This window comes from Pristiophorus japonicus, chromosome 1, assembly GCF_044704955.1.
Source record: "Pristiophorus japonicus isolate sPriJap1 chromosome 1, sPriJap1.hap1, whole genome shotgun sequence".
NCBI classification, from domain to species: domain Eukaryota; kingdom Metazoa; phylum Chordata; class Chondrichthyes; family Pristiophoridae; genus Pristiophorus; species Pristiophorus japonicus.
The window spans coordinates 14975772-14990619 of record NC_091977.1 but is presented as its reverse complement, the minus strand read 5'-3'; the positions used below and the strand labels follow the sequence as shown (position 1 = coordinate 14990619).

Genomic DNA, 14848 nt, shown 5'->3' with positions numbered 1-14848 from the left:
CAAACTGGTACCCAAAGTTGTGGCAAAATGACTTGGGGTTAACAGGGGGAGATCCAAGCCAAAGCACAGCCAAGATGCAAGGGCAATTGACACTTAAGTCTGTGGAGAGCTAAGCCAGAGCACATAGTGCAAAAGTAATTGGCACAAAGGACTTCGGGGACAGTGATGTTATTTATGCAGACTATAGATATACTCTCGTGTAGTCACTGTACAGTTGAATAAAATGGAGACTTGCTTACCTGATGTACTATCAATAAGGTTTACACTGTGCATATACTATCTTGCACCACTAGAGGGTGCAACTGGTGGAGACCAGGGTTTCCTGCCCTGGTGGCAGAGGCTGTATAAAAGGGTAGCCACCATGCAGCTGCCTCACTCTGGAGTTACGAATAAAAGATCAAGATCACTGCAGTTTGAGTACAACACATTGCCTCATGGAGGCATTCATAAGTACATTACAGACATAACAATAAGTAGTTGCTGTACCTGCATAATCAGGAAGGAAAATGGAATGCAAGCCGTAATCCTGACCAACGGATCCACCACAGACCCAATTCACGACCGGACCGGTGTCCAGCAAGGCTGCACCATCGCACTAATGCTCTTCTCGATCTTCCTTGCTGCAATGCTCCACCTCCCCCTCAGTAAGCTCCCCGCTGGAGTGGAGCTAATCTACAGACCAAACTGGAAACTGTTCAACCTCTGCCACCTCCAGTCAAGATCCAAGGTCGGCCCATCCTGTCACTGATTATAGTATGCAGACGACACTTGCATCTGCGCACACTCGGAGGTCGGACTCCAAACCATCGTCAACACCTTCACCGAAGCGTAAGGGAGCATGGGCCTTACACTAAATATCCGTAAGATAAAGTTCCTCTACCAACCTGACACCACCACACAGCACTGCTCCCCGATTATCAAAATCCACGACGAGGCTTTGGACAACATGGACCATTTCCCATACCTCGGGAGCCTACTGTCAACAAGCGCAGACATCGCCGATGAGGTCCAACACTTCAGTGTGCCAGCGCAGCATTCGGTTGCCTGAGGGAGAGAGTGTTTGAAGACCAGGACCTCAAACCCGGCACCAAGCTAATGGTCTACAGAGCAGTAGTGATACCTACCCCCCTATATTCTTCAGAGACATGGCCTATGTACAGCAGGCACCTCAAAGCACTGCAGAAGTACCACCAACACTGCCTCCGCAAGATCCTGCAAATCCATCAGTGTTCTCGCTCAGGCCAGCATTGACCACGCTCGATCAGCTCCAATGGACAGGCCACATCGTCCGCATACAAGACCCCCAAAACAAGTGCTCTACTCAGAACTCTGACATGACAAGCGAGCCCCAAGTGGGCAGAGGAAACGCTTCAAGGACACTCTCTCAAAGCCTCCTTGAGAAAAATGCAACAGCCCCTCCGGCACCTGGGAATCCCTGCACAAAGTGGAGGAGAAGCATTCGGGAAGGTGCCAAACACTTCAAGTCCCTTCGCCGGGAGCAAGTGGAAGCCAAACACAAACCGAAGGAGCACACGACAACCTAAGCACACCACCCACCCATACCTTCAACCACCATCTGCCCACCTGTGACCGAGACTGTAGGTCCCGCATTGGACTCATCAGTCACCCAAGAATTCATTTTTAGTGTGGAAGCAAGTCCTCTTCAACTCCGAGGGACTGCCTAAGAAGAAGAATAATAATGCTGGTAATTCAAAAGTTAGAAGAGGCTGAGGCTAGAGATAGAGAAGTATCAGAATTTACAGAGCAGCTAATAGCAGCCAGGAAAGCAGCAGAAAACTGGCGATTTCAGGCACCCGGCGCAGCAAGGACTGTTCTGACGCTGGATCAGCATCTTGCTGATGAGCAGAACCATAATAAAGCTCCAGAGAAAGGAATATCTAAGCTGCGAATGCGAAAATGGTGGAGACCCGAGCGAGCATAATAGTTTGGTTCGGTATTCACGAAGGAGGACACGAACAACCTTCCGGTTATAAAAGGGGTCGGGGGGTCTAGCAAGGAGGAGGAACTGAGGGAAATCCTTATTAGCCGGGAAATTGTGTTGGGGAAATTGATGGGATTGAAGGCCGATAAATCCCCAGGGCCTGATGGACTGCATCCCAGAGTACTTAAGGAGGTGGCCTTGGAAATAGTGGATGCGTTGACAGTCATTTTCCAACATTCCATTGACTCTGGATCAGTTCCTATGGAGTGGAGGGTAGCCAATGTAACCCCACTTTTTAAAAAAGGAGGGAGAGAGAAAACAGGGAATTATAGACCGGTCAGCCTGACATCGGTAGTGGGTAAAATGATGGAATCAATTATTAAGGATGTCATAGCAGTGCATTTGGAAAGAGGTGACATGATAGGTCCAAGTCAGCATGGATTTGTGAAAGGGAAATCATGCTTGACAAATCTTCTGGAATTTTTTGAGGATGTTTCCAGTAGAGTGGATAAGGGAGAACCAGTTGATGTGGTATATTTGGACTTTCAGAAGGCGTTCGACAAGGTCCCACACAAGAGATTGATGTGCAAAGTTAGAGCACATGGGATTGGGGGTAGTGTACTGACATGGATTGAGAACTGGTTGTCAGACAGGAAGCAAAGAGTAGGAGTAAATGGGTACTTTTCAGAATGGCAGGCAGTGACTAGTGGGGTACCGCAAGGTTCTGTGCTGGGGCCCCAGCTGTTTACACTGTACATTAATGATTTAGATGAGGGGATTAAATGTAGTATCTCCAAATTTGCGGATGACACTAAGTTGGGTGGCAGTGTGAGCTGCGAGGAGGATGCTGTGAGGCTGCAGAGCGACTTGGATAGGTTAGGTGAGTGGGCAAATGCATGGCAGATGAAGTATAATGTGGATAAATGTGAGGTTATCCACTTTGGTGGTAAAAACAGAGAGACAGACTATTATCTGAATGGTGACAGATTAGGAAAAGGGGAGGTGCAAAGAGACCTGGGTGTCATGGTACATCAGTCATTGAAGGTTGGCATGCAGGTGCAGCAGGCGGTTAAGAAAGCAAATGGCATGTTGGCCTTCATAGCAAGGGGATTTGAGTACAGGGGCAGGGAGGTGTTGCTACAGTTGTACAGGGCATTGGTGAGGCCACACCTGGAGTATTGTGTACAGTTTTGGTCTCCTAACCTGAGGAAGGACATTCTTGCTATTGAGGGAGTGCAGCGAAGGTTCACCAGACTGATTCCCGGGATGGCGGGACTGACCTATCAAGAAAGACTGGATCAACTGGGCTTGTATTCACTGGAGTTCAGAAGAATGAGAGGGGACCTCATAGAAACATATAAAATTCTGACGGGGTTAGACAGGTTAGATGCAGGAAGAATGTTCCCAATGTTGGGGAAGTCCAGAACCAGAGGTCACAGTCTAAGGATAAGGGGTAAGCCATTTAGGACCGAGATGCGGAGGAACTTCTTCACCCAGAGAGTGGTGAACCTGTGGAATTCTCTACCACAGAAAGTTGTTGAGGCCAATTCACTAAATATATTCAAAAAGGAGTTAGATGAGGTCCTTACTGCTAGGGGGATCAAGGGGTATGGCGAGAAAGCAGGAATGGGGTACTGAAGTTGAATGTTCAGCCATGAACTCATTGAATGGCGGTGCAGGCTGGAAGGGCCGAATGGCCTACTCCTGCACCTATTTTCTATGTTTCTATGTTTCTATGTTTCTATGTTTCGAGGGCACCTACCGCCCCGCGTCCTGTGAAGGAGATGGGAGGGCAGTATTAGCTGACCCAGTGGAGACAGCAATTGATGAAGCCGGATGGTATTTGGAGGATTCCCCGATCCGAGAGTTGAAGAGGGGAACAAACAGTTCTCAACGTGATGAAAGTATGAAAAAGGAGCTAAGTAAGGACAAAAGAAGGCAATGTCCACTGAGGTGGTGGATGGGGTGAGGGAGAGGGGAGATGGGCTTACCAGTAGACCAGAGGTGTGGTATGACACTCAGCTCAGGGACAAACAGTTCTACAATACTTAGTACAGTTGGATTCATTCTGAGAGCAAACTCGGTAGGTTCATGGATTCAGAGCCTGAGGCATGTCGGTGCTGTCAAGAGCCAATCAAGATGGCTTCAGTCTTGTCAATGTTCAGCTGCAGGAGGTGACAGCCCACCCAGAGTTGAGGTCAGATGGTCAGTCCTTAGATCATGAATGGTGGCCAAACTCAAATTGAGTGATGTCTCTCTGTCTGTCTGTCTCTCTCTCTCTCTCTATCTATCTATCTATCTATCTATCTCTCTCTCTATCTCTCTATCTATCTATCTCTCTATCTCTCTCTCTATCTCTCTATCTCTCTATCTCTATATCTCTATCTATCTAAGTTTGAGGAGGATATGTGTAGAATACATAAGTTGATGATGCGTATTTAAGAACATAAGAATTAGGAGCAGGAGTAGGCCATATGGCACCTCACTTCTGCTCCACCATTAAATAAGATCATGGCTCATTTTATACCTCAACTCCACTTTCCTGCCCGATCCAAAAACTTGATGCTCCTACAGTCCAAAAATCAATCTTTCTCAGCTTTGAATATACTTAATGACTCTAGCCCTTTAGGGTAGTGAATTCCAAAGATTCACAACCCTCTGGGTGAAGAAATTCCTCCTCATCTCTGTCCTAAATGGCCAACCCCTTATTCTGAGATAATGCCCCCTAGTTCTAGATTCTCTAGCCAGGGGAAACAATCTCTTAGCATCTAGACCCTGTTAATCCCCCTCAGAATCTTGTATGTTTCAAAGATATCACCTCTCATTCTTCTAAACTCTAGAATATAGGCCCATGGGATCATATCAGGTCACTTTGGTGTCACTGGTATGATCTCTAAAAGAACATATTTTAATTATATATGCGAGGTAACTAAGTCTGGATCTAAACTCGATTTTAAATCTGTATAACCTGCCTTCATTGGAACAATGTGGCTTTGTGCTGGATTCTTCTTAAATTCATCCTCTCTTTTTTTTGATTATTTTTTGGAGTGGACTTTATGCTTCAAATTAAATTTGACACAGTCCCATCTCCTTTAAGTTTTTTTTGTTGGATTAGCCTTTGTAATGTATGCACCAGTGAGTATGCTCACAGGTTTGTAGAGCTGTTGTGCCAACGTACGGCTCGTGGCCAATGCCATCGAGTCACTAAAAATGCCAATGGGTCCTGACTCCACGAGGTGCGTCGAAGAGGCTCAAGCACGTGGGGTGAGCCCGTCCGAACTGACCCCCATCTGGACGGAATTCCTCATCGGCGCTAAGCCCCGAAACCTCCCTCTGGAGCCGGCACATCACAACTTGAACCTCCTCCGGGAAATCCCCTCCGTGCCTTTCAGTTCTGCGTGGAGGGGATTCCTTATGTGCTGCTCTTGCACACACTCCACTTTGCCATCCTCGTCTGCCGTCCGGACACGACATGGTGAACCATCTAGCCGTCTGGAGGAGGCGGGGGTCCCCACTGGAGTGCTCTCTATGCGGGAGTCCTGCCTTTATTTTTTGGGGACTTGGCTGGGTTTTTAAGTAGATTTACGGACTCCCAGGCTGCCTGTAATTTCTGTGATTTGGAAGAGTCCGTGTTCCATGTGTACACTGAATGTGTCAGGTTGCAGCCCCTCTTCAATTATTTAAAGTGGCTGCTCCTTAAATTTTGGCTGTATTGTGTTCCTAACCCAGATGAGACTGCACACAGGGAGGTCAAAGTAACAGTGACCTCAGTCTTTAATAACACACTCCAGAGTGAGGATCAGGCATTGGGGGGCCGGCTTATCTACAGTGCTCCCAAGGGATGCTGCGATCCCTTGGGACTTCAGGGGATGAGCTCCCTGGTGGCAGAACATGGGAGTGCATGCTTTACAGATACACAACATCACTCCCCCCCCGCGCCAAAGTCAAAGTGAAAACTAGTTACAAGGTGAGGTGGTCGGGAGCCTTTCTTTCCCTGGTGGACCGCCTCAGTACAAATGACTGTTCTGGTGTGTTGGCTGTGTCCTCGCTGGGCTGGCGTGTTGTTAGCCCTGCATGGCTGCTAGGTCATGCTGCACTGTTGGGCGTGATGGGTTCGATTTCCTGGTCCGGCGTGGTGTCGTTGATCCTTTGGGTGTGTTAAGTGGGCTCGAAAAAGGTGGTGTCTGCTGTGGGTTGTTCAAGGCAGTCTGTGAACCGCAGCCTCGTTTGGTCCAGGTGCTTTCTGCAAATTTGTCCATTGTCTAGTTTGACTACAAACACTTTATTCCCTTCTTTAGCTATCACTGTGCCCGCAATCCACTTGGGACGATATCCATAGTTTAGCACATACACAGGTTCATTCAGATCAATTTCCCGTGACACAGTGGCGCGACCATCGTTTACATTTTGTTGCTGCCGCCTGCTCTCTACCTGATCATGCAGGTTGGGGTGAACCAGCGAAAGTCTGGTTTTAAGTGTCCTTTTCATCAGTAGCTCAGCTGGGGCACCCCTGTGAGCGAGCAGGGTCTCGTGCGGTAGCTGAGCAGTACTCGGGACAGGCGGGTTTGGAGTGAGCCTTTTGTGACTTGTTTAAGGCTCTGTTTGATTGTTTGTACTGCCCGCTCTGCCTGCCCATTGGAGGCTGGTTTAAATGGGGCCGCGGTGACATGTTTGATCCCATTGCGGGTCATAAATTCTTTAAATTCGGCACTGGTGAAACATGGCCCGTTGTCACTGACTAGTATGTCAGGCAGGCCGTGGGTGGCAAACATGGTCCTCAGGCTTTCAATGGTGGCGGTGGTGGTGCTTCCCGACATTATTTCACATTCAATCCATTTTGAAAAAGCATCCAGCACCACTAGGAACATTTTACCGAGAAACGGGCCCGCATAGTCGACATGGATCCTCGACCATGGTCTGGAGGGCCAGGACCATAAACTTAGTGGTGCCTCTCTGGGCGCATTGCTCAACTGAGCACATACGCTGCATTGTCGTACACAGGGCTCTAAGTCAGAGTCGATACCGGGGCCACCACACGTGGGATCTGGCTATCGCTTTCATCATTACTATACCCGGGTGTGTGCTGTGGAGATCTGAGATGAATGTCTCTCTGCCATTTTTTGGTAGCACTACGCAGTTACCCCAGAACAGGCAATCTGCCTGAATGGACAGCCCGTCCTTTCGCCGCTGGAACGGCTTGATTAGCTCTTGCATTTCACCGGGGATGATGGCCCAGCTCCTATGCAGTACACAGTTTTTTACTAGGGACAGCAGAGGATCTTGGCTGGTCCAAGTCCTAATCTGGCGGGCCGTGACAGGTGATTTATCATTTCAAATGCTTCCATGACCATCAACAAGTCTGCGGGCTGCGCCATCATCAACAAGTTTGCAGGCTGCGCCATTTCCACCCCCATGGTGGGCAATGGTAGCCGACTGAGAGCATCCGCACCATTCTCGGTGCCTGGCCTGTGGCGGATGATATAGTTATATGCTGATAGCGCGAGTGCCCACCTTTTGTGTGCGGGCTGAGGCATTAGTATTTATCCCCTTGCTTTCAGTGAACAGGGATGTGAAGGGCTTGTGATCAGTTTCCAGCTCAAATTTGAGGCCAAACCGGTACTGATGCATTTTCTTTACCCCGAACACACACGCTAAAGCCTCTTTCTCAATAATGCTGTCGGCTCTCTCGGCCTTGGACAAGCTCCTGGAAGCATAGGCGACAGGTTGCAACTTCCCCGCAACGTTAGCTTGTTGTAATACACACACGACTCCGTACAACGACGTGTCACATGCTAGCACAAATCCTTTAGACGGGTTATACAATACAAGCAGCTTGTTGGAGCAGAAAATGTTTCTGGCTTTCTCAAAAGCAATTACTTTGTTTTTTCCCCATACCCAGTTCTCGCCTTTTACGCAATAACACATGTAGGGGCTCTAAGAGGGTGCTTAACCCCGGTAGGAAGTTACCAAAATAGTTGAGGAGTCCCAGGAACGACCGCAGCTCCGTGACATTCTGTGGCCTGGGCGCGTTCCTGATAGCCTCTGTCTTGGCGTCTGTGGGCCGAATGCCGTCCGCCGCGATCTTTTTCCCCAAAAACTCCACTTCTGTTGCCATGAAGACGCATTTCGACCTTTTTAGCCGCAGCCCTACGCGATCCAGTCGCTGGAGGACCTCCTCCAGGTTTTGTAGGTGCTCTGTGGTGTCCCGACCCGTGACCAATATATCGTCCTGAAAGACCATCGTGTGTACTACTGACTTGAGTAGGCTCTCCATGTTTCTCTGGAAGATCGCTGCAGCCGACCGAATTTCAAACGGGCATCTGTTGTAGATGAATAGTCCCTCGTGCGTGTTGATGCAGGTGAGGCCCTGCAAAGACGACGACTCCAGCTCCTGCGTCATGTAGGCCGAAGTCAGGTAGAGCTTGGTGAACGTCTTGCCTCCTGCCAGTGTCGCAAATAGGTCGTCTGCCTTAGGTAGCGGGTATTGGTCCTGTCGCGAGAAACGATTAATAGTTACTTTATAATCGCCGCAAATCCTGACCGTGCCATCCCTTTTGAGTACTGGAACAATCGGGCTGGTCCACTCACTGAATTCCACTGGGGAGATGATGCCCTCGCGTTGCAGCCTGTCCAGCTCGATTTCCACTCTCTCCCTCATCATCATGTGAGGTACCGCTCATGTCTTGTGGTGAATGGGGCGTGCCTCTGGGACCAAGTGGATTCACACCTTTGCCCCGGAAAAGTTTCCAATGCCTGGCTCAAAAAGGGAAGGAAATTTGTTAAGAACCTGGGTACATGAGGCCTCATCGACATGTGATAGCACTCGGATGTCATCCCAGTTCCAGCGGATTTTGCCCAGCCAGCTCCTTCCAAGCAGTGTGGGGCCATCACCCGGGACAATCCAGAGCGGCAGTTCATGCACCGTGTCCTCGAAGGTGACCTTGACCATGGCGCTGCCTAGGACAGTGATAAGCTCTTTGGTGTACGTTCTCAGTTTCGTGTGGATGGGGCTCAGGGCTGGTCTGAATGCCTTGTTGCACCACAGTCTCTCAAACATCTTTTTACTCATGATGAATTGGCTAGCGCCAGGGTCCAGATCCATGGCTACGGGTAAGCCATTCAATTTTACGTTTAGCATTATAGGTGGACATTTCGTCAAAAATGTGTGCACCCCGTGTACTTCAGCATCTGCCTCCTCACTGAGGCTCGAAATTATTTTGATCCACCATGGGCCGATCTTCCTCTGCCACGTGGTGGTTAGCAAGTTTTGCAGAGCTTGCAGCTCGTTTGCAAACTCGTTGGAGGTGCCCCATTGTTCCACAGCTCTTGCAAACATACCCTTTTGAAGCGGCATGAATAGGCTGAATGGAGGCCTCCACAACGCCAACAAGGTGTGAATTGCCTTGCATTCATCCTTTGTTGGGGACTCTGAGTCATCTGGGTCACCTGAGACCTGCTGGCAGTTGCAGACTCGTGGGTTCTGCCCTGTACATTTCTGCTCGCAAACACAGTTCCAGTTAATTTATGAACATTGCTAGCACTTGTGTGCTGAGAGATTTGTATGGTGTTATCACTGGTGGACATAAACGCCTGTGCTATCGCAATGGCCTTACTGAGGGTCAGTGTCTCTACAGTCAAAAGCTTTCATCGGATGATCTCGTGGCCAATGCCCAGTACAAAAAAGTCTCTGAACATTTGCTCCAGGTAGCCATCAAACTCACATTGTCCTGCAAGTCGCTTTTTAGCTCGGCGACATAGCTCGCCACTTCGTGACCTTCAGATCGCTGGCACGTGTAGAACTGATACCTCGCCATCAGCACGCTCTCCCTCGGGTTAAGATGCTCCTGAATCACAGTACACAGCTCCTCATACGATTTATCTGTGGGTTTCACCGGAGCCAGAAGATTCTTCATGAGGCTGCCCCGCAGACTGTGAGGAGGACCGCTCTCCTTTTTGCAGCGCTTCCTTCTCCGTCCAGCTCGTTGGCTACAAAGTACTGGTCTAGCCATTCGACATAGGCTTCCCAGTCCTCACCCTCCGAGAACTTCTCCAGGATGCCCACAGTTTGCTGCATCTTTGCGTTGGATTCGTATTCTCGTCGCCAGTTATTGTGTTCCTAACACAGATGAGGCTGCGCACAAGGAGGTTAAAATAACAGTGACCTCAGTCTTTAATAAGAGTGAGGAACAGGCCTTATATAAAGTGCTCCCAAGAGATGCTGGGATCCCTTGGGACTTCAGGGGATGAGCTCTCTGGTGGCGGATCATGGGAGTGCATGCTTTACAGATACACAACAGGCCGATGCTTCTGATCTTTGGTTACCCGGTGCGGAGGGGAGTGGGCAGGTCGGAGGGCCTCCTCGTAGGTCTGCTCCTGGGCCTGGCTGTTATATATATATTAGACTATAGATACTCTTATTGATAGTACATCGGGTAACAAGTCTCCATCTTATGCAACTATACAGTGACTGCTCTCTGTGTAGTCACTGTATAGTTGCATAAGATGGAGACTTGTTACCCAATATACTGTGTATATACAATGCTGGCACCACTAGAGGGTGCAACTGGTGGAGACTGGTGTTTCGCTCCTGTGGCAGAGGTTGTTCACCAGAGGGCACTGCGGTGGGAGACCTAAGGGTCACCTGCATAGGTGCGCAGGGCCCAGTATAAAAGGCTGCTAACCATGCTTGTGCTTCACCCTGGAGTTACGAATAAAGGACCAAGGTCACTACAGTTTGAGTACAACACATTGCCTCGTGGAGTCATTCATAAGTACATTATAGATATAACACTGGCCAAGGTGGCCATTAAGGGGTCCAGGCAGTGGGCGGTTGAGGGGGTCGTTCAGCCTGACTGCCTCTCTTCCACGGTTACGTTCACACCAGGGTGTCCCTGGAGATGGAGCACACGGTGTGCACCGGTACGCTCGCGACCTTCTGCGAGAGGTAGGCACCAGAGGGTCTGGAGTGCATTATTTCAACAGGGAACAACATTTTAATTTAATTTGATTTGTCAAGGTTCACTTTAATGTTAACTTGTGGTTTTTGTGCCCTTACAAAAGGGGGCACTTGTTTAACGCTCTACCAAAATAGTTGTAGAGCTGTTGTGTTGGGAGTGGCTTAGATGTCCACGAGACTCAATAAAACCCCAGCCAGTTGGATTCAGGGGATCCATGATGAGGAAGGTGGTTGTGAGCCTTGTAGATGAACTGGTAATGTGTAGTGTAATTGTTAAACCTTTTGCTAATAAACTAACTAGTTCTTAATAGCAATATGTTGCTATGAATTCTTAAGCAAAGAACTCATGAAGGGTATACATTACAACCTTTAACTGTCCTTTAGTTTTTTTAAAAATAAATTTTAGAAGGAAGTTTCTGAAAAAAGACTGCTTCTGATTATCAACAAAGGACTCCTGCGAGTTGTATTACCCTCTGTTCAGTCGAGCTGCCCTCTTCTCTTTTTACATTTTCTCGCGTGGTCTTCTTTCGTATTTTGATCAGTTTATTATGCTCCTTTTTCTTTTCTTCTAGTTTCTTTTGAAGCTCAGCCAACTGCTGTTTGGTTTCTATGCGTTTGGATGATGACTTACGTTTTTTCAATTCCTCTTCGCTATATTGAAAGGAAAACACAGATTTATGATTGTTTTTCACAGTGAGGGGTCAATGGAAACCAGTTTCCGCAGTCAATGAACTGTGGCACAAACACAATGAACTATACTTTAAGCTGTGTTTACCTGCTGTTTCTTTGTAGGACTGTACATTATACTTCATGCCTTTTTTAATGAATCCATTAGGTTGCCCCAGCAATCAGCAAACAAGAAACTAATAAAAGGCTCCCCTTTTTTAAAGGGGCACAACTAATAAAGAACTTAAGCAAAAACAAAACAAAGGAAACTGATGAACTTAAATAGTACTATTATTTGCATTACCTACCACGTGACTGCATTAAGAGCATAGGAACATGAGAATTATGAGCAGGAGTAGGCCATACGGCCTCTCGAGCCTGCTCCGCCATTCAGTAAGATCATGGCTTATCTTCAACCTCAACTTCACTTTCCCGCCAAATCTCCATATCCCTTGATTCCCCACGAATCCAAAAATCTATCAATTTCAGCCTTGAATGTAATAAATGATTCAGAATCCACAGCCCTCTGGGGTAGAGAATTCAAAAATGCACAATCCTTCATGGAAGAAATTCCTCCTCATCTCAGTCTTAAGCAGCCTATGCATTATCCTGAGATTTTGCCCTCTAGTTCTAGACTCCCCAGCCAGGGAAAACAACCTCTCAACATCTATCCTGTCAGTGCCATGTAACAATATTCTATTTTTCAATGAGATGTCCTCTCATTCTTCTAAACTCCAGAGAGTATAGGCCCAATCTACTCAATTCTTCCTCAGAGGACAACCCTCTCATCCCAGGAATCAATCTTGTTTGTATACAACTTGCTTTTAGAGGGTATCTTTTGGAGAAGTGGAAAATAAATGGTTTATCAAATTACAGATATGATAACCTAGAAAACTTGCTTTGATCACATGCTTGTTCTTGAGCATTGCTTTGATCACGTACCTATGCCTGAGCACCACTTTCTTGCTCAAAGCTTCTCTGTGCAGGGAGATCTGTTCCAATTTATCCAGAAGGAGCTGCTCTTTTGCTTGTTTCTCATTCAGGATCCGGTCTCGTTTATCTTCCTCGGCCTTAAATTGTGCCTCCTTCAACAGTCCCAAGCGTTCTCGTAACTCGAGTATTGACATCTCGTGCAAAAGGTTATGACCAGCTGGCTATGATTCAATGACATGAGTTCCAGGTGAGTTAGGACCACATCATGTAAGAACATAAGAAATAGTAGCAGGAGTAGGCCATATGGCCACTTGAGCCTGCTCCGCCATTCAATAAGATCATGGCTGATCTGATCATGGACTCAGCTCCATTTCCCTGCCCGCTCCCCATAACCCCTTATCCCCTTATTGTTTAAGAAACTGTCTATTTCTGTCTTAAATTTATTCAATGTCCCAGCTTCCACAGCTTTCTGAGGCAGTGAATTCCACAGATTTACAACCCTCCGGGAGAATAAATTTCTCCTCATCTCTGTTTTAAATGGGCGGCCCCTTATTCTAAGATCACGCCCCCTAGTTCTAGTCTCCCCCATCAGTGGAAAAATCCTCGCTGCATCCACCTTGTCAAGCCCCCTCATAATCTTATACATTTTGATAAGATCACCTCTCATTCTTCTGAACTCCAATGAGTAGAGGCCCAACCTACTCAACCTTTCCTCATAAATCAACCCCCTCATCTCTGAAATCACCCTTGTGAACCTTCTCTGAACTGCCTCCAAAGTAAGTATATCTTTTTGTAAATATGGAAACCAAAACTGCACACAGTATTCCAGGTGTGGCCTCACCAATACCCTGCATAGCTGTAGTAAGACTTCCCTGCTTTTATACTCCATCACCTTTGCAATAAAGGCCAAGATTTCATTGGCCTTCCTGATCACCTTGCTGTACCTGCATACTATCCTTTTGTGTTTCAATCATAAGTACCCCTAGCTCCCGCTATACTCAGCACTTTGCAATCTTTCTCCATTTAAATAATAACTTGCTCTTTGATTTTTTTCTGCCAAAATGCATGACCTCACACTTTCCAACATTATACTCCAACTGACAAATTTTTGCCCACTCACTTAGCCTGTCTATGTCCTTTTGCAGATTTTGTGTCCTCCTCACACATTGCTTTTCCTCCCATCTTTGTATCGTCAGCAAACTTGGCTACGTTACACTCAGTTCCTTCTTCCAAGTCATTAACATAGATTGTGAATAATTGGGGTCCCAGCACTGATCCCTGCGGCACCCCACTGATTGCCAACAGAGAATGAACCATTTATCCCGGCTCTGTTTTCTGATAGTTAGCCAATCCTCTATCCATGCTAATGTATTACCCCCAACCCCGTGAACTTTTATCTTGTGCTGTAACCTTTTATGTGGCACCTTGTCAAATCATATGAATTAATAACAGTCTAATTAAGTAAATTCGCACAAATTAGGCATTGAACAGTCGTAGTGATAGTATTTACATTTCTTTCTGATTTCACTCAATGTTCTAAGAAAGTTTTTTTAGGGCAAATCTGTTTTGGCATTTTGAGCTAAAATTACAGGGGCAATCCTTAATACAAGTAAGAACAAAATAAAGTGGTTAACTTTCAACTTTGCCCCAGGACATCGCTGCAGGGCTTCTTCAGGGCAGTGTCCCAGGCCCAACCATCTCAGCTGCTTTATTAATGACCTTGCCTCCATCATAAAGTCAGAATTGGGGATGCTCGCTGATGATTGCACAGTGTTCAGTTCCATTCGCAACTCCTCAGATAATGGAGCAGCAAGACCTGGATGACATTCAGAGTTGGGCTAATAAGTGGCAAGTAACATTTGCGCCACACAAGTGTCAGGCAATGAGACTCGAACCACCACCCCTTGACATTCAACGGCATTACCATCGCTGAATCCCCCAACATCATCATCCCGGGGGTCACCTTTGACTAGAAACTCAACTGGACCAGGCAGATAAATACTGTGGCAACAAAAGCTGGTCAGAGGCTGGGTATTCTGCGGCGAGTGTCTCACCTCCTGACTCCCCAAAGCCTTTCCACCATCTACAGGGTACAAGTCAGGTGTATGATAAAATACTGTCCACTTGCCTGGATGAGTGCAGCTCCAACAACAGTCAAGAAGCTCAACACCATCTAAGAGCCCGCTTGATTGGCACCCCATCCACCACCAACGCACCGTGGCTGCAGTGTGTACTATCTACAAGATGCACTACAGCTCTACCACCTAGAAGGGCATGGGCAGCAGGCGCATGGGAACACCACTGCCTCCAAGTTCCCCTGCTGACTTGGAAATATATCGCCGTTCCTTCAT

General features: G+C 47.4%; 1 protein-coding gene across 2 annotated transcripts in view; it reads right to left on the bottom strand.

The window, feature by feature from the left end:
* The window catches only part of cfap99 (cilia and flagella associated protein 99), a 392086-nt gene that overhangs the window by 28864 nt on the left and 348374 nt on the right, over positions 1–14848 (bottom strand). For both annotated transcript variants that reach the window (XM_070894010.1, XM_070893926.1), the window contains 2 exons: positions 12507–12718; positions 11369–11549 (listed from right to left, as the gene is read on the bottom strand). In XM_070894010.1, coding sequence (XP_070750111.1) covers positions 11369–11549; positions 12507–12718 — 393 coding nt within the window. The remainder of the gene's footprint in view (positions 1–11368; positions 11550–12506; positions 12719–14848) is intronic.